The following is a 23,029-nucleotide window of genomic DNA, read 5'->3' on the forward strand; positions in this document are numbered from 1 at the left end:
ACCCTTTGCCCCACCATTGGCCACCGTGCCTTCAGCTGCCAAGATCCCACACTAAACCCCCCTGCCTTACCAATGCTTACTCAAGACCCTCCTTAAAATTCACCTCTTTGACCAGGCTATCGATCATTCCTCCTAATCTATCCTCTTTTGGCCTGGGCTCCATTTTTACTTCTGCCTCTGTGAAACTCCTTGGGACGTTTTTATAGATTAAAAGCGCTGTATAAATGCAAGTTGTTGTAAAAAGTTTGTTAAAATAAAAACAGTCCCAAATCGACAATCTGTTTTAGTTATTTTGCGCACTCAGTTGTACATGCTTCATTTTTGTCCTCAGTCATGTGTTGCAATTCTTGTTGGACACTAATTCACTGCATGGAAGCTAGATGAACAAAGGCTTGTGATGTACTGGGGTGACTGTGCATCACAAGCCAATGCACTGAGGAACAAAGGAGGAAATTCACATTGGAACAGCGTGAAGGCACACCCCAAGATCTCACTCAGGGACTTGCCAGAGGTCACACAACTGTTGGGGGTGGAGTGGGGGTTGGGGGAGAGAATAAAGTTTATACAGGTAAGGAAGTATTGCCCATGTGCCATTTCACCCTCCCGACACTTGGGGCATTTCAACCTCCTGAAGGAGATTAACTTGGCACTGTGTTCAGCACCTATGGTAGCTCCATGCAGCATTTAAAATTCAGATTAGGGACTATTTTATACCTCAGTGCCCTCAGGAGGCTGGCTCCCGCCATGCCATAGGAGGCTGCCCCCCCCAGTGCCAGTAGGAGGTTGTCTTATAACCATTCCCCTAGCAGGTCTCAACTTCTGAGTAGAGGGAAGAGGGGAATGAGAATGTATATAAAGAGAATATCATTTTACTCCCAAGTACTGAGCCACATCTCTTATGAACTGGTTCAAGAACACTGGCAAGCCCCAGGTGCAGCATTAAGGCACGCTGACCAGAAGGTCCCAGGTTTGATTAACTAGCAGTGCTGATCTCATTCAGGCACCAGCAGGGGAGTTACACACAGTGGACCAGCACACATTCTAAAAACACACACCCCACTTTGACTTCATGCATTACCTTTATCCAAGTCTATCCTCAGTTAAAATTATCCAAATTGATGTCCCTGCTGTTCTTGCATATCTCTCTGAATTGTCTGCAGATCTCTATCTCATCTCCACTGTTTGGCGTCCACAGCAAGAATCATACCAATTCCTCAAATCCACACATATAGAATCTGCCTTAGTGTAATCACATCAGAAGATCCTTGCATTCAAACTCTATAATAGAATCTTTTCTTCATACTGCCAGTCACTTCATCTTTCCTGAAAATGTTCGCACAAGGAACATTTAAATTGCTAATCCGGTCCGGGCCATAGCACGCCTCTGATCTAGCTACTGTACCCAATGCCTCCATAGTTACTGATGCACCTAATGGTTTTGGATAGCAAGAATGGCAGTGAACAGTAATGAAGAACATCACAAAATAGAACTTGAGGCATGGCTGGAGTCGCTGCAGTGTTTCCAGAAGTATTCTTGGAAGCAGTTGCAGAATTACTGCAGCTGCCACATGATTAACTTAAAAAAAGCACCTTCTGAAAACCTATACCTTTGTCTTGCCCTTAGGGACGTAATAGATTCCGGAGGCTCTGAGCAGGAAATAGCGCTTCTTCCAGGATTTCTTGCCGTCCTCTTTCAGCCAAAGCATGCCCTCAATCTCTGGAACAGTCACAGAACTTCCACAGAAAAACTCCTGCAGCAAAAGCACAGAACAGAACAATTAATTCACATACAGCAGAGGTCAGAATGCAAGGACAGTGAGTTAATTGGCCTGAGCTGCTGGAACTATTTAGATCCAAGATGTAGTAAAAAGGACATCCCACAGCCTATTATTGCCCCTCTACTTTGAAAGTGGAGGGGAGGAGAGAAAATTGGGTGAAGGTGGATACAGGGCACCGCACGTTTTCTGCAGACATACCCATTAACCTTGCGACTTCTATGTATGGAGAAGGATTAATACAGATTCCAGTAAGACACTGCTCAATCGTGTTTAGCGAACTTCATTTTTCTGCCCATTACTTATTCTTCTGGTTTTTTTAAATCTTTGCACCACTCTCATACAGGCAAGTGGGCTGGCAGGTAATACCACTGGAGCCAGCTACATGTACAAGACAGACTTTGACAATGCACTGCCTCAGATTTTCCTTGAGAACACTCTTGCCTGGATCGGATCCACACTGTACCCAGCACGTGGGATTTTTATTTTTTATTTTTATTTATTTATTTATTTATTTATTTTTTTAAGATCGCTATGAAATTCTACCCTTGAAGTTTATGGGACTGGTGCTTGATTCTCTTTCAGCACAATTTAGAGAGTGGTGTTTTATTCAAGCCCTTGAATTGTACCTCTGCAAAATCTAGGAGTGAGTTATGGTGGTCGATTTAAATGGGAGACATTGTCTAGGGAGAATAATTTTCCCCTCCCCAAAGTTTAAAGAGAACGAAAATAAAAATGTACTCCAAGAATCTTGATTAGGTTTTTCCTGAGAATGCAGATTACCCAGCCAATGGCATGGATCTCTGGGATCCAGCTGATAGAGCAGATTTCTGGGATCCCAGCCAGCTCATGGGCCACGCAAATGTTACAGCCCTCAGTGTTTCAAGTTGAGCCGCTCCAGGATACCCGAGCACCCCAATGTTGATATCACAGCCTGGCAGGGAGGTAGGCTCAACCTGAGTGATGGCAACTTCATCTTCAAAGTAGACTTTTTTTTTTATTTTTTTAAATAGTACTCCCTTTAGACTTAACTTCCTCTTTAATATATTTTATTTGAATAATTGTTTAAATTTTTTTTTAATTTAAACTTCGAAGGTTAGAGGATGACTTAATTTTTCAGAGATTTGGGCTCACTCACTGTGTCAAGCGACAGCTCACTATGGATAGGGACCTCATATGTAACAGCCAATAAAAAGCCTCTGTTTATAAAACCAGAACATTCCAACAACAGCATACTATGCAGCATACCAGTGGGGAGTGGCTTGTGCACTAACACAGGGAAGACCATAAACACAGAACGTGTACCTGCACACGAGTGGATGCTCTCCGAAAGGGGAGGAATGGCAAGTTGATCATTCTGTTCACGTGTCAACACATTCCTCACTATGGTTAGTTTTCATATTTTTACTAAAAGCGGTTGTTAATGTGAGTCAGCAGATGCAGCACAAGTGTGTAGAGTCTGTACAGTGCTAGCTGGCTGGAGCTTGTGTGTAGAGTCTGTACAGTGCTAGCTGGCTGGAGCTTGTGTGTAGAGTCTGTACAGTGCTAGCTGGCTGGAGCTTGTGTGTAGAGTCTGTACAGTGCTAGCTGGCTGGAGCTTGGACACAACAATTGGCTTTGGTGTCCCTGGGCTGGGGTAGGTGAAGGGGAAACAGCCGGCTCCTGATCACTATTCAGTGACCCCTCACTAGAAAGTTGGTGCTTGGACAATAGGTGAGGATCGGTTCTGGTTCGGGCTCATTCGGGATAACCTGAATTAACAAGTAGCTTGTTGATAGACTTTCTACACTCATACAGGAAGAATGGCCCCAGAGGGTCCCTGGAACTGAAAGAGTGCCTTCGGGAGAGAAGGAGAGAGAGGAGAAGAAACTGGGGATAAAAACAAAAATTCTATCCTGGGAATGTTTTCAGGGCAGTCCTTCCACAGCTACAGAGAAAACCAGTGGAAAGATTTCTCAGAAGCTTAAAAATAAAAACTCCTGCACAAACCATAGGTGGGGAATCCTAACTAGCTTCCCATTACTAACTTGTCCAATGTTTGGATTTATAAAAAGCAAGCATGATATTTTCACCACCAGAAGTTTTCTGTTATCATCTTAAACTGCTAACTTTGAAGCATGCACCATTAGCCACACTATCAAATTTTAGATGCAAATGCTTGCTCTTTGTTGATTGCTAAATATCTGGGATGCAGAAATATTCAGGTTCATGGTTAACTATGACAAACCGAACTGCTCATTTGATTAATGACAGGTCACTTCCTTAAATATAGGGCAGTGTCCTGACCACAGAGTCAGAGTTATACAGCACAGAAAGAGGCCCTTCGGCCCATCGCGTCCATCAAGCCCTGTCTAATCTAATCCCATTTTCCAGCATTTGGTCCGTAGCCTTGTATGCTATGGCATTTCAAGTGCTCATCCAAATGCTTCTTGAATGTTGTGAGGGTTCCTGCCTCTACCACCCTTTCAGGCAGTGAGTTCCAGATTCCGACCACCCTCTGGGTGAAAAAGTTCTTCCTCAAATCCCCTCTAAACCTCCTGCCCCTTACCTTGAATCTATGCCCCCTTGTTATTGACCCCTCTACTAAGGGAAAAAGTTCCTTTCTATCTACCCTATCTATGCCCCTCATAATTTTGTACACCTCAATCAGGTCCCCCCTCAGCTTTCTCTGCTCCAAGGAAAACAACCCCAGCCTGTCCAGTCTTTCTTCATAGCTGAAGCGCTCCAGCCCAGGTAACATCCTGGTGAATCTCCTCTGCACCCTCTCCAAAGCAATCACATCCTTCCTATAGTGTGGCGACCAGAACTGCACACAGTATTCCAGCTGTGGCCTAACCAGCGTTTTGTACAGCTCCATCATAACCTCCCTGCTCTTATATTCTATGCCTCGGCTAATGAAGGCAAGTATCCCATATGCCTTTTTAACCACCTTATCCACCTGTTCTGCTGCCTTCAGGGATCTATGTACATGCACACCAAGGTCCCTCTGATCCTCAGTCTTTCCTAGGGTCTTACCATTCATTGTGTATTCCCTTGCCTTGTTAGTCCCTCCAAAATGCATCGCCTCACACTTTTCAGGGTTAAATTCCATTTGCCACTGTTCCGCCCATCTGACCAACCCATCTATATCGTCCTGCAGACTGAGGCTACCCTCCTCGCTATTTACCACCCCACCAATTTTCGTGTCATCTGCGAACTTACTGATCATACCTTTTACATTCACATCCAAGTCATTAATGTAGACCACAAACAGCAAGGGACCCAGCACCGATCCCTGCGGTACCCCACTGGACACAGGCTTCCAGTCACAAAAACAACCTTCGACCATCACCCTCTGCCACTAAGCCAGTTTTGGACCAGCAGCACAAATAAATAAATTCCCATCTGAAGCCAGCCAGAGGGTACACCAAGCTTTTCTGGGGAACGGAAAGCATTGGATAAGTCACAGGTAGGCAAAGGGAACTCCATCGAAGACCTGAAGCCGCACAAACATGAGTCAGCAGTACTGCCACTAGGAGTTGGTAATGGCAGTGGCCATGGCAATGGTGGGTCTGACAGATTTTCATACTTTATTCACTTGGGTTATGACAAGCACCCAGCAGTGTGATTAATGATGCTGTCTGCCCAAACTTGGGTTACGCCTGAAGAGAGCATTTAAAGCTGTACAACACTGGGGTGAAGTTATAAATCTGCCACTGGTGGTGGGAGGAGTTTGAGGCGACAGCAAAGAAGTGTCCCAACACTGAAGCATAAACGGCTCAGTGAGGTTTTGTCCTTTTTGTGCTGGTATTGGGAGTTACATGGCTCGCTTCCCAAGCAGAGAACTTTTACCCCTCACACTGCAGGCTAAAACACACACTTTATTTCCAATACTTGTACTAACTTTGGAATTAATTTATTTGAAGCAACCTGCTGCATTTTGAGGACTGCATCTATGGAAACTGGATTTTATTCCACCTTGGTGGTTAAAGGTTCTTTTCCCCGTTCTTTTCTAGCGCAAATAAAGAGAAGGGTTTTAAAATCTAACTGGTTTTCCTCTTGGGTTTGCTCCTTTCAGTTCTGACAAAGTTATACCCGACACATGACCCATGCCCCTTTACAGAATGAGTATTTGTGTTTTGTTTCAGGTTGGCAGAATTTGCATTTTTTTTTTTAGCTCCCTCCTCTCTTGCTTCATTGGGTCAATCACTTGTCTGAAAACCAAAGAGAAAGACCAACCCTTGATCGTTAGACACCAAGTGAACTTCAAGAATTCAGAAGCTCAGCTCGTGCACCTGACTTACCTCAAGTAATGCTTCCTTATTTCTGTCTCCCATCTCAGAGTTCTCCCTCTTCCCCAGCAGATAATTCTGTCATAAATAAAACTCATTAGTGCAGTTAAATACATATTTGAAACATCTTTACAGTGCATCAATCCTTTGAGATCCATTACCTACTGCTGTACCCAGTGCAGTCCCAGGCTCCAAGAACAGTTGACATAGTGGGTATGTACCCAGTGAGACCACAATGTTCAGCTAGGTGCGGAGCGTGCTCTGGGAAAGCCAGTGACACCACACCCAGGCTGCAGCCACTGCTCTGCATCCTGGAACATGAGCACAGAGAAGCAGAGAAGAGTAAAATGCAGTGATGCACTTTGGAGAGGGGACTGTCTGACTGCCCTCTGGGTTGGCATATGGTTGGGGTGTCCAAAACAGTGGCCTGTGAGACACAAGGAGCCTGCGAGACTTGGCAGCGAAGCCTATGTAGCTCATGCAACCCCTATTTGTGTTCATATTTCTTACTTGCAGATTCTGTGGCCCTGGAGATTTGGAAAGGGCCGTACTTAATGCTGCTGTCACACCGGTGCACAATCAAGACATCAATATTTGTCACCGTCAGCAACTTGAAATACATGCAAATCAATGGGGATGCGATTTAAAATGAACCATTTCCAGCCCTCTGGGTCAGTGTTAGCTCCTCAACTGGAGCTGTGCACTCCAATCCCATTTCCCTGCCCTTTCCCCATTTCTTTTTCAATTCCTTATCCAAAGAATTACATAAAATGTACAGCACAGAAACAGGCCAATCGGCACAACTGGTCCATGCCGCTGTTTATGCTTCATACGAGCCTCCTCCTCCCACCCCTCTTCATCTAACCCTGTCAGCAGAACTTTCTATTCCTTTCTAGCAGGTCACCACTCAGCTTTCTCTTTTCTGGAAAAAAAAGAGCCCCAGCCTGTTCAATCTTTCCTGATGTCTAACCTCTTAGTTCTGGTATCATCCTTGTAAATCTTTTTTGCACCTTCCTAGTGCCTCTATATCCTTTTTATAACATGAAGGCCAGAACTGTGCATAGTACTCCCAAGTGTGGTCTAACCAAGGCTCTATACAGGTTAAACATAACCTCTCTGCTTTTCAATTCTATCCCATTGGAAATTAACCCCAGTGCTTTGTTTGCTTTTTTTTTTTTTTTTTAAATGGCCTTATTAATTGGTGTCGCTACTTTTAGTGATGTGTCCCAAGATCCCTTTGCTCCTCTACCCCATTTAGACTCTCTTCTTATCCAATTCCCTTTAAATGATACTATAGTCTCTGCTTCAATATCCCCGTGGTAAAACATTCCATATTCTAATAATGGAAAACATTTCTACTAACTTCCCACTACAAAAGCAAAATACTGCAGATGCTGGAAATCTGAAATAAAAACAGAAAATGCTGGAAATACTCAGCAGGTCAGGCATCTGTGGAGAGAGAAACAGAGTTAACATTTCAGGTCGATGACCTTTCATCAGAATTGGAAAAAGTTAAGAGATGCAACAGGTTTTAAGCAAGTGCAGGGGCAGGGAAAGGGGGGAGGGGAGGAAAGGACAAAAGGGAAGGTCTGTGATTGGGTGGAAGGCAAGAATGATTAATGACAAAAGGTATGATAGTACAAAGCAAAAGGAGATGGTAATGGGTCAAGTAAAAAAACAAATGATGAGTCTAGAAGAGGTGTTATTAGGAATGGCTTAATCATCAACAGCTGCCATGTGAAAAAATAGGGGCAGAGCTTATGGACTGAAATTGTTGAACTCGATGTTGAGTCCAGAAGGCTGTAAAGTGCCTAATCAAAAGAGGAGGTGCTGTTCCTAGAGCTTATGTTGAGCTTCATTGGAACAGTGTAAGAGGCCGAAAACAGAGAGGTCAGAGTGGGAGTGGAGCAGAGAATTAAAGCGACAGGCAACCGGAAGCTTGAGGTCAGGCTTACGAACTGAACGGAGGTGTTCCGCAAAGTGGTCACCCAATCTGGGTTTGGTCTTCCCAATGTAAAGGAGACTGCATCGTGAGCAGCAAATACAGTATACTAAATTGCAAGTAGTACAAGTAAATCGCTGTTTCACCTGGTATTCGCTGCTCACGATGCGGTCCCCTATACACTGGGGAGACCAAGCGCAGATTGGGTGACCGCTTTGCGGAACACCTCCATTCAGTCCATAAGCGTGAGTATTTCCAGCATTTTCGGTTTTTATTTCTACTAACTTCCCCTCCATTCTCCTAATCAGTAATCTTCAGCTTGTGCCCCTCGTTACCTTAGCCTCCACTTTTTCAGCAAAAAAGCCCCAATTTTTTGAGTCTCTTCATAACTGTAAGACCACATGAAACTTGTGCTGCTGTTACTCTTTGCGTTGTCTTATAATTGGAGTCTACAAATAGTCAAACACAAGATCACACTGCTTAACAATCAGGAATCGCTTAGTAATCTCAGAATGCAATTAGGAGAAAAGCTCCTCCAGAGGCTCAGTGGGTTAAGTCAGCGAGCAGTTGGGTTAGTGTGCTCGGGAAGCTTCCACGTCTGACACCTGGTCTCTGCCGAGTTAGCAGAGCTCAGGCAGGATAGGAGTTGGGATGCTAAAGTTGGCCTCAGTGCCCTGGATAATTCCTGCTTCTGACCTCAACCTCTGCTGGAAAGTGTGCCAGGTGAGGATGGGATAGGGCTCAACTGTGAGGCCCACCACAGTGGAATAACCTGCTGACCCATATTGGCATTGGTTAAATGAGAAGAATGGCTACTTGGGAGAGGTATAGCACTGTGAAACCACACCCCAGCAGCACTAGATGTTTTTGAAGGAGGTGGGATGAGAAAACAGATACAAAATACAAGTCCCAATGTTACTCCTACCACCTTGGTACAATGGAGACAAAAGCCATCAGGTCAGAAACTGGCTTAGGTGCTAATTTCATCCGACTGACAAAGTTATCGTGTTTTCAGTACTTGACCACAAAATGTCTCATTCATTTCATCAAATCCTAGTTACCACAGCAAGCAAGGTTCCACAAAGTCAAACGTAGATCATGACCAGCCTCATGGATAGAGAATATCATTCGCCACAACATAGACTATTTATATCACTGATTCAATACTCACTTATTTTTAAATGGTCTGCTGCACTAAAGTTCTTTCCCACGCCGTTTCCGAGCGAGGGTGACAGGCTACTTTTCCCTTGACTTTGCTAATGCTTCACGAGGCAGTAGCTGGCCCAGAGTGACCGCTCCGCCAGTATTTCCTCCCTCCCAGTGTGAAAACCCATCCAGCCTTTCATCAGCAGCATCACCTCAGATAGTAGGGCCAAGATTGGGACCTCATCCTCATGGGAACTGAGAGTTCAAATCCACCTTCCTGCCCTGACAGTCCATGGCAGCACACTGGGTATCACCAAAACACCATGCCACCTTCCTACTACTAACTGAAACACTGGGCATCAACACACCCTGCCAACTTCCTACCACATGACACACCGGGTATCCCCAAAATGCTGCCACCTTTCTACCACTACTTGGCAGCATGGGTTAGGCATAGAGTAATGCTCCTTCTACACATCCCCAAAAAACACTCCCAGGGCAGGTAAATCACAGCTAGATAGAGTAAAACTTTATCTACACTGTCCCAAACACCCCAAGGGCAGTTACAGCATGGGTTAGATACAGTAAAGCTCCCTCTACTCTGTCCCATCAAACACTCCCAGGGCAGGTACAACACGGGTTAGATACAGAGTTTAGATCCCTTTACTCTGTCCACAACAATATGCCTTGTCTCCAACTTCAGAAGAGTGTCTCCTACTGCATCACTTTTCCATTTCATACACCAGCCATCCCATGGCCAAGTGTGATTGCCAATTCATGCCGTACAACAGACAATTGTGCGCTGTGGCCGCATGTTTGCTAAGAACTGATTTGATGTTGCCCCAAACTCATTTCACATAGGAACCCAAAGGCAACAGAGGAAAAACATGAAATAAAAACAGAAAATGCTGGAAAGAGAAAGGTCAGGCAGCATCGAAGGAGAGAGAAACAGAGTTAACTTTTCAGGTCGATGATCTTTTGTCAGAACTGGAAAAAGTTAGAGCTGTTACAGATTTTAAGCAAGTGCAGGGGCAGGGAAAGGGAGGGAAGATCTGTGATAGGGTAGAAGGCAGAAGTGATTAATTGCAAAAGGTATGTGATGCACTATCAATTACTCATAAAAGACTGAGTTAAGAGAGTAACTAAAGGCTTTTATTAACAAAAGAATGAAGGTCTGCCTCGAGTGGTCGACCGGTCCAGAATACAAAGGGGCTGGGGAGCAGTCACCTTTATACTAGGACTTGTGGGAGGAGTCAGCCGAGGCATGTCCAGGCATGTACACAGTGGAATACAAACAGTGGTTTACCACATTCACCCCTTGTTTAAAATTGAGTCCGGCGGGGTGAAGTGTATTAAAAGTTAGTGTATTGGAGTCTCTCCGGAGGTCTTGTCTGCCGCTGTGATCGGCGTGGCGACGGCAGGGGTAGTGGAGCTTCCGGCGTCGAGTCCCGCGTAGGCTGTGGCACAGGCGTGTCGTCCTCGTAGATGTCGAGCGGGTCGCTGGGCCCAGGCCTGCCGTCTGCCGGGGCTGGATATCGGATCGTGGGGGGGGGGGGGGGGGGGTGGTAGTGAGTAGTGGGTTACTGCGGCCCCCGAGGGTGCAAGGTCTCTTATGGAGACTGTGTCCTCCCGCCCGTCCGGGTATGCAACGTAAGCATACTGGGGGTTGGCGTGGAGGAGGTCGACCCTCTCGACCAGGGGGTCCGTTTTATGGGTCCTCACGTGCCTTCTCAGTAGGACCGGCCCTGGGGACGTCAGCCATGGCGGTAGCGATGTCCCCGATGTGGACTTCCTTGGGAAGACAAACATTTTCTCATGAGGGGTGGCGTTAGTGGCAGTGCAGAGCAGTGACCGAATAGAGTGGAGCACATCGGGGAACACATCCTGCCAGCGGGAGGTTGGAAGGCCCCTAGACTTTAAGGCTAGCAGGGCGGCCTTCCAAACTGTCGCATTTTCTCTTTCCACCTGTCCGTTCCCCCGGGGGTTGTAACTGGTGGTCCTGCTTGTGGCAATACCCCTAGTTAGCAGGTACTGACGCAGTTCGTCGCTCATAAACGATGAGCCCCGGTCGCTATGGATATAGCTGGGGAAACCGAACAGGGTGAAGAGGTCGTTCAGACATTTAATGACCGTGGCACTGGTCATGTCCGGGCAGGGGATGGCGAACGGGAAACGGGAGTACTCATCAATAATATTGAGGAAGTACACATTGCGGTCGGAGGAGGGGAGAGGCCCTTTAAAATCGACGCGAAGGGGCGAGTGGCTTTTATCAGGTGGGCCCTGTCTGGTCTATAAAAGTGCGGTTTGCACTCAGCGCAGACTTGGCAGTTCCTGGTCATGGTCCTGACCTCCTCAATAGAGTAAGGCAGGTTGCGGGCCTTGATGAAGTGGAAGAACCTGGTGACCCCCGGGTGGCAGAGGTCATTGTGGAGGGCCCGCAGTCTATCGATCTGCGCGCTGGCGCAGGTGCCACGCGATAGCGCATCCGGGGGTTCATTGAGCTTCCCGGGCCGGTACAAGATCTCGTAATTGTAGGTGGAAAGTTCGATTCTCCACCTCAAGATCTTGTCATTTTTGATTTTGCCCCTCTGCTTGTTGTTAAACATGAAAGCAACTGAACGTTGGTCAGTGAGCAGGGTAAATCGTTTTCCGGCCAGGTAGTGCCTCCAATGACGCACAGCCTCCACAATCGCCTGGGCCTCCTTCTCAACAGCGGAGTGTCTGGTCTCCGGGCCTTGGAGGGTTCGTGAAAAGAAGGCCACGGGTCTCCCCGCCTGATTGAGGGTAGCGGCCAGGGCAAAGTCGGACGCGTCGCTTTCCACCTGGAAGGGGATGGATTCGTCCACTGCGTGCATGGTGGCTTTGGCAATGTCCTCCTTGATACGGTGGAAGGCTAAGCGGGCCTCTGCCGTCAAGGGAAGAGAGGTGGACTTGATCAGCGGACGGGCCTTGTCCGCATAGTAGGGGACCCACTGGGCATATGAGAAAAACCCTAGGCACCTCTTCAGGGCCTTGAGGCAGTGGGGCAATTTGGGAGCTGCTGGCTGCGGACTGTGAGTGGGGGTAGGGGTCCACTGTACGCCATCGTAACACTTTTAAGGTGGCACTGAAAATCTAACCCCAGCAGGACGGCAGCGCAGAGGTCGGGCAGGACCAGAAGTTTAAAATGATCGTACACGGTCCCGTCTACTACGAGTGTCACTACGCAGTAGCCGCCGATGTCCGCCGACTGGGACTCGGAGGCCATAGAAATCCGCTGGTGCGCAGGCAGGACTGGGAGAGAGCAACGCCGCACCGTGTCGGGGTGGATGAAGCTCTCCGTGCTCCCAGAGTCAAAAAGGCAGATTGTATCGTGGCCATTTACCTTAATGTCCATTGTGGAACTGGCCAGCTGGTGCGGTCTCGCTTGGTCCAGTGTAACGGATGCCAGCGTAGGGGTCGGTGTGTCGCTGCGGGTATCAGGTGAGGCGGTGTTGGGGGCCTGCTGCGTTCCGGCTGTCGTCCAAGATGGCGGCGTCCATGATCCCCATGTGGCTGGAGGCGTCCAAAATGGCTGCTGTACCGGTGGTTCGCACATGGCCGGGGAGGCCCAAGATGGCGGCCCGCATGGCCCACACGCGGCGCTGCTGGGGTTCAGGGTGGCTTTGGCCCTGCAGACGTTAGAGTAGTGTCCCTTCTTCCCGCAGCCCGAGCAGATCGCGTTTTTCGCCGGGCAGCGCGCTCTGGGGTGTTTTGCCTGGCCACAGAAGTAGCATTTCTGGCCTTGGGGCACTGCTGTCTGGCCTTGGGACACTGCTGCGGTAGTTGGGCCGTTGCTGGGGTGGCACGGCGCTATGAGGCGGTCCTACCGTGTCCCAGGCTGTCATTCCCCGCGGCGTCCACGGTGCAGAGGAGTAGGCATCCATGCCCCGGTAGGCTGCATCCAATGATAGTGCGAGTTCAGAGGCCTTGTTGAGGTCGAGGTCACTCTGCTCCAACAGTCGCTGTCGGGTGTAATTGGATCTGTGGCCCGCTACAAAAGCATCCCGGATAAGTTCCTCTGTGTACACGGCGGCCTTTACATCCTTACAACCACAGGCCCGGCCAAGCACAGACAGTGCCTGAAGGTATTCCACGGTCGATTCCCCAGGTTGTTGTTTACGACTCCCCAGAAGGTGCCTGGCGTACACTTCGTTCACTGGGCGCGTGTACTGGTCCTTGAGGAGCTTGATAGCGTCCGCGTACGAGGTCGCGTCTTGGATGACCGAGTACACTCGGTGGTTCACTTTGGAGGTCAGGACATCCAGTTTGTCCTCGTCCGATTTGATTGTTGCGGAGGCGGTCAGGAATTTTTCGAAACACTTAAGCCAGTGAGTAAACTTGGTGGATGAGTCCGCCTCCCGATGATCTAAGTCCAGGCATGCTGGTGTGAGGATCTTCTCCATTATAAAAATTTTGTTAATAAAATTGATGCGCTATCAATTACTCATAAAGACTGAGAGTTAAGAGAGTAACTAAAGGCTTTTATTAACAAAAGAATGAAGGTCTGCCTCGAGTGGTCGACCGGTCCAGAAATACAAAGGGCTGGGGAGCAGTCACCTTTATACTAGGACTTGTGGGAGGAGTCAGCCGAGGCATGTACACAGTGGAATACAAACAGTGGTTTACCACAGTATGATAGTACAAAGCAAAAGGAGGTGGTAATGGGACAAGCACAGAAACAAAAGATGAGTCTAGAAGAGGTGTAAATGGAAATGGCAGAATCATCAACAGCTGCCATGTGAAAAAATAGGGGCAGAGTTTATGGTCTGAAATTGTTGAACTCGCTGTTGAGTCCAAAAGGCTGTAATGTGCCTAATCGAAAGAGGAGGTGCTGTTCCTCGAGCTTACATTGAGCTTTGTTGGAATAGTGGAGGAGGCTGAAGACCAAGAGGTCAGAGTGGAAGTGGAGTGGAGAATTAAAGTGCTAGGCGACCGGAAGCTCAGGGTCATGCTTACGGACTGAATGGAGGTGTTCTGCAAAGTAGTTGACCAATCTGCGTTTGGTCTCCCCAATATAGAGGAGACTGTATCGTGAGCAGTGAATACAGTATACTAAATTGCAAGTACAAGTAAATTGCTGTTTCACCTGGAAAGTGTGTTTGGGGCCCTGGACAGTGGGAAGGAAGGAGGTAAAAGGGCAGGTGAAACAGCAATTTACTTGTGCTTCTCCTGCGCTTGCACGGGAAGGTGCCGTGGTAAGGGGAGGTGGTGTTGGGGATGATTAAGGAGTGGACCAGGGTGTCAGAGGGATGCTGAAAGGGGAGGGGAGGCGAAGATATGTTTGGTGGTGGGATCATGCTGGAGCTGGTGGAGGATGATCCATTGAATGTGCAGGCTGGTGGGGTGAAAGGTGAGCCCAATCGTGGTTCTGGGAAGGAGGGGAAGGGGCGAGAGTAGAATTGTGGGAAATGGAACGGGAGGTATTAAAGGAAAAAATTAGAATGGTATTAGAGAAAAACATGAAGTTGGCCTTTGCTAAAAATAAAAACAAGCACACTAGCTAAAATTAATGACATTTCTGTCAAGGGAGCTGAAGTATTGTGCACGCAAATGGCTCCAGACAAGCTGAAGGAAGCTCACTATGTGCCTGGCTTGTAGTCTAGGACTTCGAAACTCAGAACACAAACTGTGAGGCACAAACCTGACAACTGGGCAAGTCAACCATCCAGGTCACTTCAATATGTCACAATTTCCATTCAGCTCAAACACTAAATTCTAGCTGCTCATTTCTGTGCTCCAGGCAAGGAAGCATGGAAGTTATCAGTTTTAAATCTGTAAATTACAGAAGGTCCAGCCACAATTGATAAAGCAGCAATTTAATGAAAGATCACACTGTCATAAAACAAGAGAGCAAAACCCTTGTGGCTTATAGATGTTATCTGAACTGACATCGCTGTGGTCGAAGTCTTAGCATCTGCATTACAATAAAAATGAGAAGACTAAGGACAGTTACAAGCAGCGTGAAATTAATTTATGGCAGTCAAAGTGATCAAAGACACGACTGCAGAATAAATGCGAGTGGTCTGCAGGAGGGCAAAATAAGGAAGTAACTCTACAGCACGATTGAGGCCCACCACTTGCCACTTTCCTCAGAAGCTTCACATACCTGTGGATTTTTAAAAAGTGCATATTTCTCAATGCGTTCGGTAAACATGAGCTTATTCTGACTGTCCCGAGTCCAGTTCAGTAAGTTCTCCACCAGATTTTCATGATCTTCAAAGATCCGCTCTGAAATTAAAAGAAAATAAGGGTCATGTGTGGGGAGGCTGTACTTGAAAAACTGATGGAACACAGCAATGAAGAGGAAGGAAACAAAACGAACAGAATTAGAACCAGTGGACTTTTTTTTTTTTTTTTTTAATATACTGACCAATTTTTCCCCGATAGCCAACTAGGGCCGACTCGGATTTGCTAGCCCAAGTTTTGTTATGGGCTCATCAAGCCTCTCTGCAGCTCTTAACGTTTAGAAACAGGATGTTTCAATGGTTGTTGAAGTGTTGGTTTGGACATACCACCCTCAGCTGATGAAAGGTAGCCTTTTAACATTTTAGATTCAGTTGTCACATTAGGGGCTCTGGAGAAAGTAGAACCCCACCCCCTCCCACACTTAACCCACCACAACCCCAGAGTAGTTTCAAGCCCCACTACAGTTTGTTCAGAAAAACCATCAACAAATTTATTTCTGCAGCTTTCAGAAACAGAATTTTCACTGGATTGCTGCAGCATAATGGCTCAGTGTATGCCAATGGCTACCGGGCCAGACCCAATTCAAATCCTACCGGGCCAGACCCAATTCAAATCCTACCAGGCCAGACCCAATTCAAATCCTACCGGGCCAGGCCCAATTCAACTCCAACCAGCCCAGTCCAAATTCAAATCCTGGCCCTTCTCACTCAACAGCTAGATAAAAACAGTGACAATTTTCTGTTTGTTTGACCGCACTGCACCCGCAAAGTAGATTTTTGTCAACTATTTCACCAGCTCTACCACTAGATTTTGTGTACTAATTAACTATTTACATCTGTGACACTCAAATGGTCTAAATATCTTGCAGTGCATTTGAACCTGTCAGGTGTGCACGTAATATTCACTCAAATGATTTGTTTTACCAGTTTAGCCTTGAATATCTGAAATTCATCCAATAATTCATTCTGTAGATAAGCTATTCCCAGCATTGCAGGGCCAGGGCCGCAGTGACAACTAAAGATCAGTGGTGTACATTTAAGGAGTTATTTTACAACTTCCAAAAAAAATATATTCCACTGAGAAGAAAAGGGTGTAAAAGAAAAGACAGCCATCCGTGGCTAAGTAAAGAAATTAAGGATAGTATTTGACTAAAAACAAGGGCATATAAGGTAGCCAAATCTAGTGGGAGGATAGAGGATTGGGAAAACTTTAAAAGACAGCAAAAAATAACAAAAAGGTTGATTAAGAAAGGGAAGATAGATTATGAAAGTAAATTAGCAAAAAATATAAAAACAGATAGTAAGAGTTTTTATAGTTATATAAAAAGAAAAAGGGTGGCTAAAGTAAATGTTGGTCCCTTAGAGGATGAGACCGGGAAATTAATGGTGGGAAATATGGAGATGGCAAAAACACAATGAATATTTTATATCAGTCTTTACAGTAGAAGACACTAAGAATATCCCAACACTGGACAAACAGGGGGCTATAGGGGGGGAGGAGCTAAACACGATCAAAATCACTAAGGAAGTGGTACTCGGTAAAATAATGGGACTCAAGGTGGATAAATCACCTGGACCTGATGGCTTACATCCTAGGGTCTTGAGGGAAGTGGCGGGAGGGATTGTGGATGCATTGGTAATAATTTTCCAAAACTCCCTGGACTCAGCAAAGGTCCTGGCAGACTGGAAAACTGCTAATGTAACACCCTTATTTAAAAAGGGCAGTAGACAGAAGGCTGGAAACTATAGACCAGTTAGCCTAACATCTGTGGTAGGTAAAATATTGGAGTCCATTATTAAGGAGACAGTAACAGGACATTTGGATAATCATAATTTAATAGGACAAAGTCAGCATGGTTTTATGAAGGGGAAGTCATGTTTGACAAATTTGCTGGAGTTCTTTGAGGAAGTAACGTATAGGGTGGATAAAGGGGAACCAGTGGACGTAATGTATTTAGACTTCCAAAAGGCATTTGACAAGGTGCCACACAAAAGATTATTGCTTAAGATAAAAAAATCACGGGATTGGGGGTAATATTCTGGCATGGATAGAGGATTGGCTATCTAACAGAAGGCAGAGAGTTGGGATAAATGGTTCATTCTCGGACTAGCAATCAGTAACTAGTGGTGTTCCACAGGGGTCAGTGCTGGGTCCCTAACTCTTTACAATCTATATTAACGATTTGGAGGAGGGGACCGAGTGTAACATTTCAAAGTTTGCAGATGATTCTAAGATGGGAGGGAAAGTAGTGAGTGAGGAGGACATAAAAAACCTGCAAGGGGACATAGACAGGCTAAGTGGGCAGAGATTTGGCAGATGGAATACAATACTGGAAAGTGTGAGGTTATGCACTTTGGCAGGAAAAATTGTAGAGCAAGTTATCTTAATGGCAAGGAACTGGAAAGTACTGAAGTACAAAGGGATCTGGGGGTCCTGGTGCACGAAACTCAAAAGGTTAGTATGCAGGTGCAGCAAGTGATTAAGAAGGCCAATGGAATGTTGGCTTTCATTGCTAGGGGGATAGAATATAAAAATAGGGAGGTATTGCTTCAGTTGTACAAGGTATTGGTGAGACCGCACCTGGAATACTGCGTACAGTTCTGGTGTCCATACTTAAGAAAAGACATATTTGCTCTCGAGTCAGTACAAAGAAGGTTCACTCGGTTAATCCCGGGGATGAGGGGATGGACATATGAGGAGAGGTTGAGTAGATTGGGACTCTACTCATTGGAGTTCAGAAGAATGAGAGGCGATCTTATTGAAACATATAAGATTGTGAAGGGGTTGGATTGGGTGGATGCGGGGAGGATGTTCCTGATGATGGGTGAAACTAGAACTAGGGGGCATAGTCTTAGAATAAGGGGCTGCTCTTTCAAAACTGAGATGAGGAGGAACTACTTCACTCAGAGGGTGGTAGGTCCATGGAATATGCTGCCCCAAAAAGCTGTAGAAGCTACATCATTACATAAATTTAAAACAGAAATAGACAGTTTCCTAGAAGTAAAGGGAATAAAGGGTTATGGGGAGCGGGCAGGAATTTGGACATGAGACTAGGTTCGGATCGGTCATGGCCCTGTGGGTAGCGGAGCGGGCCCAGGGGCCGTGTAGCCTGATCCTGCTCCTATTTCGTGTGTCTAATTCTGTTCGATTCAGGAGATGGTTCTGTGATAGTGGATTGGCGGTTAGGATCAGATCAGCCATGATCTTATTGAATGGCGGAGCAGGCTCGAGGGGCCGATTGGCCTACTCCTGCTCCTATTTCTTATGTTCTAACAGAAGTGCATAAGTCCACAAACAGCTATGGCCAATCATCTGATATCCTCACGGATAAAGTGTTTGGCTGCAATTATATTATTTACAGAGCCTGACCTGCCTCTGTAGTGAAGTGGACTGAGCGCCCTGGAGGAGGAAGTCTCCCTCCGCATCATTCTCACATTAGGGCAGGCCCCGACTTCTGATTTACACAACTGCTCATTGCTGGCACAAAGCTATTTTGAACTGATGCTACACTTGAAGTGTAAATGCCACCTTAGTTATTCTCTTCCATAATACTGCACTTGTGGGGCATATCGAGACCATTCCTCTTCATTGGATTACACAAGCTCCACCTGACACAATGATACTATTGCGTAAACAAACAGTCACTAGGTCCTTTTTAATTAGCTCATGTGGAAGTGGAAGCACACAGCTGGGGAATGAAGAATGGCCATCAGACAGCGAAATGCATCAAGAATATCCCTAAACAGGCAAAAGTATGCTGAATAATGAGATATATTTAAACGGCCCTTCACAAAGCATACCCAAAGGGTTAGATATAGTAATTTGGTTTATTACATTTGTATTACAAAATGAATGTTTTAAATTTTAATTTCCCTCATTTCTTTGAACATTTAGAATTATATCGCCGATCCTACATCGTCACTGGGTCAAAATCCTGGAACTCCCTACATAACAGCACTGAGAGAGTACCTTCACCACATGGACTGCAGCGGTTCAAGGCGGTTCAGCACCACCTTCTCAAGGGCAATAAATGCTGGCTTTGCCGACAACGCCCTCATTCCATTAAAAAAAAACGAATAAAAAACAATCTGTTGCGCATGCACCATGGAGCTCCAGTTCCAGGTCTTACCTTGGATTTTTTTTTACCCCCAGAGAACAGCAAGGAGCTGCAATTTGTTTAGAAAGTATAGGAAAGCAGCACACCCTCAGTCTACAAAGGTGACTATGCAGAGCATCTTAACTAGGAGTAAAAACTACTTGCCTCCCCTAGAAACTGACTGCATAGCAGCATTTCTGTTTCCTGTATCCCCAGAACGAGATTTAACTTGTCTTACAAGATCAGTCTGCCCTGAAATTCTCTTAGCTGTTGCGGTGCTAGTCACTCCCTCGTAAGTGGTCTGAGAAGCTTGCATTCAGGAGTGTGCCCATACTGTCCAATATCTAACCATACAATAATGTATCCCAGGGCTATAATAGGATCCCCTTGTGATCCGAACAGAGTATCATTCTTTCACATGTGCTTCTCTAATGTAAATCATTCTAGGAAAACAATGAATTTGGCCTGTGCTAAAGAACCCACTAGTTGGAGAGACCATATTAATTTGACAACTGAGTAGGCGCATAATTCTGAATTTAAAATGTTTGATGAATCCATTGCTTTTCAGAATGTGCTGATTTAAACTGCGTTTGGCATTGGGCCAAGTTTTGAGTTACTGAGCAGCATTACGAACAGTGAAACTGTGAATGCCGGTCCCTGCTGAGTTTTGACAACTGCAAGTCATTCCTGCGCTCAATATGAAAGTCTTCTAATATTATAAAACCAAAGCACATATACTCAGTTGTCACTTGGATTTCAGTACAGTATAATAGCGTGTATATGGAATTTTCACATTCTGTCAACTTCAACTGTGGGAAAAACAACTAGTACAATTCTAGATTCCATTCTTCTAAACTTAGGTTGTGCCTGGAAAGAGCATTTTCAGTTGTATTACACTGGAGTGTAGTATAGGTTAGTCACTGGTGATAGTAGGAGAAATCTGAGATCATGAATTAAAGAGCATCATAAAACAGTAAAATATAATGGCTTAGGTGCAATTCTTCTTGCAGCATATTGGTAGCAACATACTACAGATGCCTGGTGACAGTACAGGTAAACATATGCAGTCTACAGAAATGATGAACCAAAACATAGTTGACAGGATGAAAGGGCCAAAAAACATTAAGATCTGGAAACATTTTCTGAACACACCTACCCAGAAGAACAGAAGTTAATTTCCAGTACATTACAACATCTGATATACGGCTAGTTGCCGAGCCCCACCAACTCACCCATTTGAAGCTCAGGAATTGTTTCCACCAATGACCAATCTGAGCTGAATCCACAGTGGGACTTATCCATGAGGTTGTCCAGCACCTGCCTGACTGTTTGTCGTTCATCAACCATCATAGTTTTGGAGCTCTCATCAGACATGTGGACCCGTATCACCAGCTGCAAGGGCAGGATCAGACAGTTCATCAGGCAGCTGGACTTTCTACTTTATTACCTACAAATATCAACAAACATCAATGCTCCTGATCTAGTTTCCCCAGAAGAAAACTGTGCAGCCCTAAAGTGGTAGTAATACTGCAAGCATACTTTGCAATTTACCTTGTTTTCAGAGCAGCAGCCTAGTATCTGATCACCCACACTTTTTAATGTACAAATAAACACTTACAAAAATACAAGTTAACTAATAAGGTATCAAGCAGAATAAAGAAGGGTTGAGAATGACAAAGCTTCAAGCTGAATCCCCAGTAAGTGTGGCTACACCCCACCTTCATGGTCACCTAAACCTTGTCAGATTGCAAGAGATGCACTTGCTCATGTTGCTCTGAAAGAACTCTCTAAATTTACTGGCTCGCAAGTTTCCAAGCATTCTTAAGGCAGCACTGTAGTGTACCTAGTCACACCCAACTGTGGTGTTCATTTCCTTATTTCAGCCATGAATAATATGGATAGAAGTGTAGGAGATTACCAATGTCAGATCTGGTACACTCACCACCTGCCCAGCTCTGTCAGCCTGCTAAGTTGAAGAGTGACCCAGTCATCAAAAGATGAGGATGAGTTATGTGGATTGACTCACCCAAGGAAGGTACCTTGTCACTACTTCCTGGTTCCTCGCTTCCCGTCTCCTTTTGCCCTCCTCCCCACACCCCTCCCCCACCACCCCAGACAACATAGCTGATAGCATGAATTCACTGAGTTGGGTAGTTAGCACTCACTTCTTACCATCCCGACTGGGATACAGCATTTTGGTGCTTAAAAATGCTGGATTATTCAGTATTAACACAGATATATTTAACATACATATACATATAACCTTGGGGAAGTGGAGTGTCAGCACTGAGCACTCAAAGGTCAGAGATAACATGGGTTAGAAATAATGCAGGGTAGATGGTTTTATGTGCTGTGCCATGCTCTATATTGCATCATCCCACTAATGCCTTACTCACTGACTTAACTAGCTGAAAATCCATTCATGCTATCAGGTTTCCATTACTTCAGCATCAACTTCCACCTTGAAAGATACCTGGAGCAGAGAGCCCCGGAATGAGGCAATTTTGGTTTAACGGAGCTGAATTTTTAAAAATTCATTTACGGGATGTGGGCATCGCTGGCAAGGCCAGCATTTACTACCCATCCCTAACTGCCCATGAGAAGTTGGTGGTGAGCTGCCTTCTTGAACCGCTGCAGTCCTTGTGCGGAAGATACTCCCAGTGCTGTTAGGGAAGGAGTTCCAGGATTTTGACCCAGCGACGATGAAGGACCGGCGATATATTTCCAAGTCAGGATGGTGTGCAACTTGGAGGGGAACTTGCAGGTGATGGTGTTCCCATGCGCCTGCTGCCTTTGTCCTTGTAGGTGGTAGAGGTAGCGGGTTTGGGAGTTGCTGCATTGCATTGCACATACTGCAGCCACGGTGCACCGGTGGTGGAGGGAGTGAATGTTTAAGGTGGTGGATGGGGTGCCAATCAAGTGGGCTGCTTTGTCCTGGATGGTGTTGAGCTTCTTGTGGTGTTGGAGCTGCACTCAACCAGGCAAGTGGAGAGTATTCTATCACACTCCTGACTTATGCCTTGAAGATGGTGGAAAGGCTTTGGGGAGTCCGGAGGTGAGACACTCGCCGCAGAATACCTAGCCTCTGTCCCGCTCTTGTTGCCACAGTATTTATGTGGCTGGTTCAGTTAAGTTTCTGGTCAATGGTGACCCCCAGGATGTTGATGGTGCGGGATCGGCAATGGTAATGCCGTTGAATGTCAAGGGGAGGTGGTTAGACTCTCACTTGTTGGAGATAGTCATTGCCCGCCACTTGTATGGCATGAATGTTACTTGCCACTTATCAGCCCAAGCCTGAATGTCATCCAGGTCTTGCTGCATGCAGGCATGGACTACTTCATTTTCTGAGGAATTGCGAATGAAACTGAACACTGCAATCATCAGCGAACATCCCCATATCTGCACGGTGGCATAGTGGTTAGCACTGTTGCCTCACAGCGCCAGGGACCTGGGTTCAAATCCGGCCTCGGGTGACTGTCTGTGTGGAGTTTGCACATTCTCCCCGTGTTTGCGTGGGTTTCCTCCGGGTGCTCCGGTTTCCTCCCACAGTCCAAAGATGTGCGGGTTAGGTTGATTGGCCATGATAAAAATT

The 23,029-nt window shown here is 46.0% G+C and overlaps 1 protein-coding gene across 3 annotated transcripts in view; it reads right to left on the reverse strand.

The window, feature by feature from the left end:
* LOC147120067 (ras-associated and pleckstrin homology domains-containing protein 1-like) overlaps window positions 1–23,029 on the reverse strand; it is a 287,386-nt gene that overhangs the window by 54,468 nt on the left and 209,889 nt on the right. For all 3 annotated transcript variants that reach the window (XM_085985600.1, XM_085985599.1, XM_085985598.1), the window contains 4 exons: window positions 20,670–20,829; window positions 15,262–15,383; window positions 6,059–6,124; window positions 1,608–1,751 (listed from right to left, as the gene is read on the reverse strand). In XM_085985600.1, coding sequence (XP_085841726.1) covers window positions 1,608–1,751; window positions 6,059–6,124; window positions 15,262–15,383; window positions 20,670–20,829 — 492 coding nt within the window. The remainder of the gene's footprint in view (window positions 1–1,607; window positions 1,752–6,058; window positions 6,125–15,261; window positions 15,384–20,669; window positions 20,830–23,029) is intronic.

This window comes from Somniosus microcephalus, chromosome 4 (genome assembly GCF_052327205.1).
Source record: "Somniosus microcephalus isolate GS21.2 chromosome 4, FLI_Smic_1.0, whole genome shotgun sequence".
NCBI lineage: Eukaryota > Metazoa > Chordata > Chondrichthyes > Squaliformes > Somniosidae > Somniosus > Somniosus microcephalus.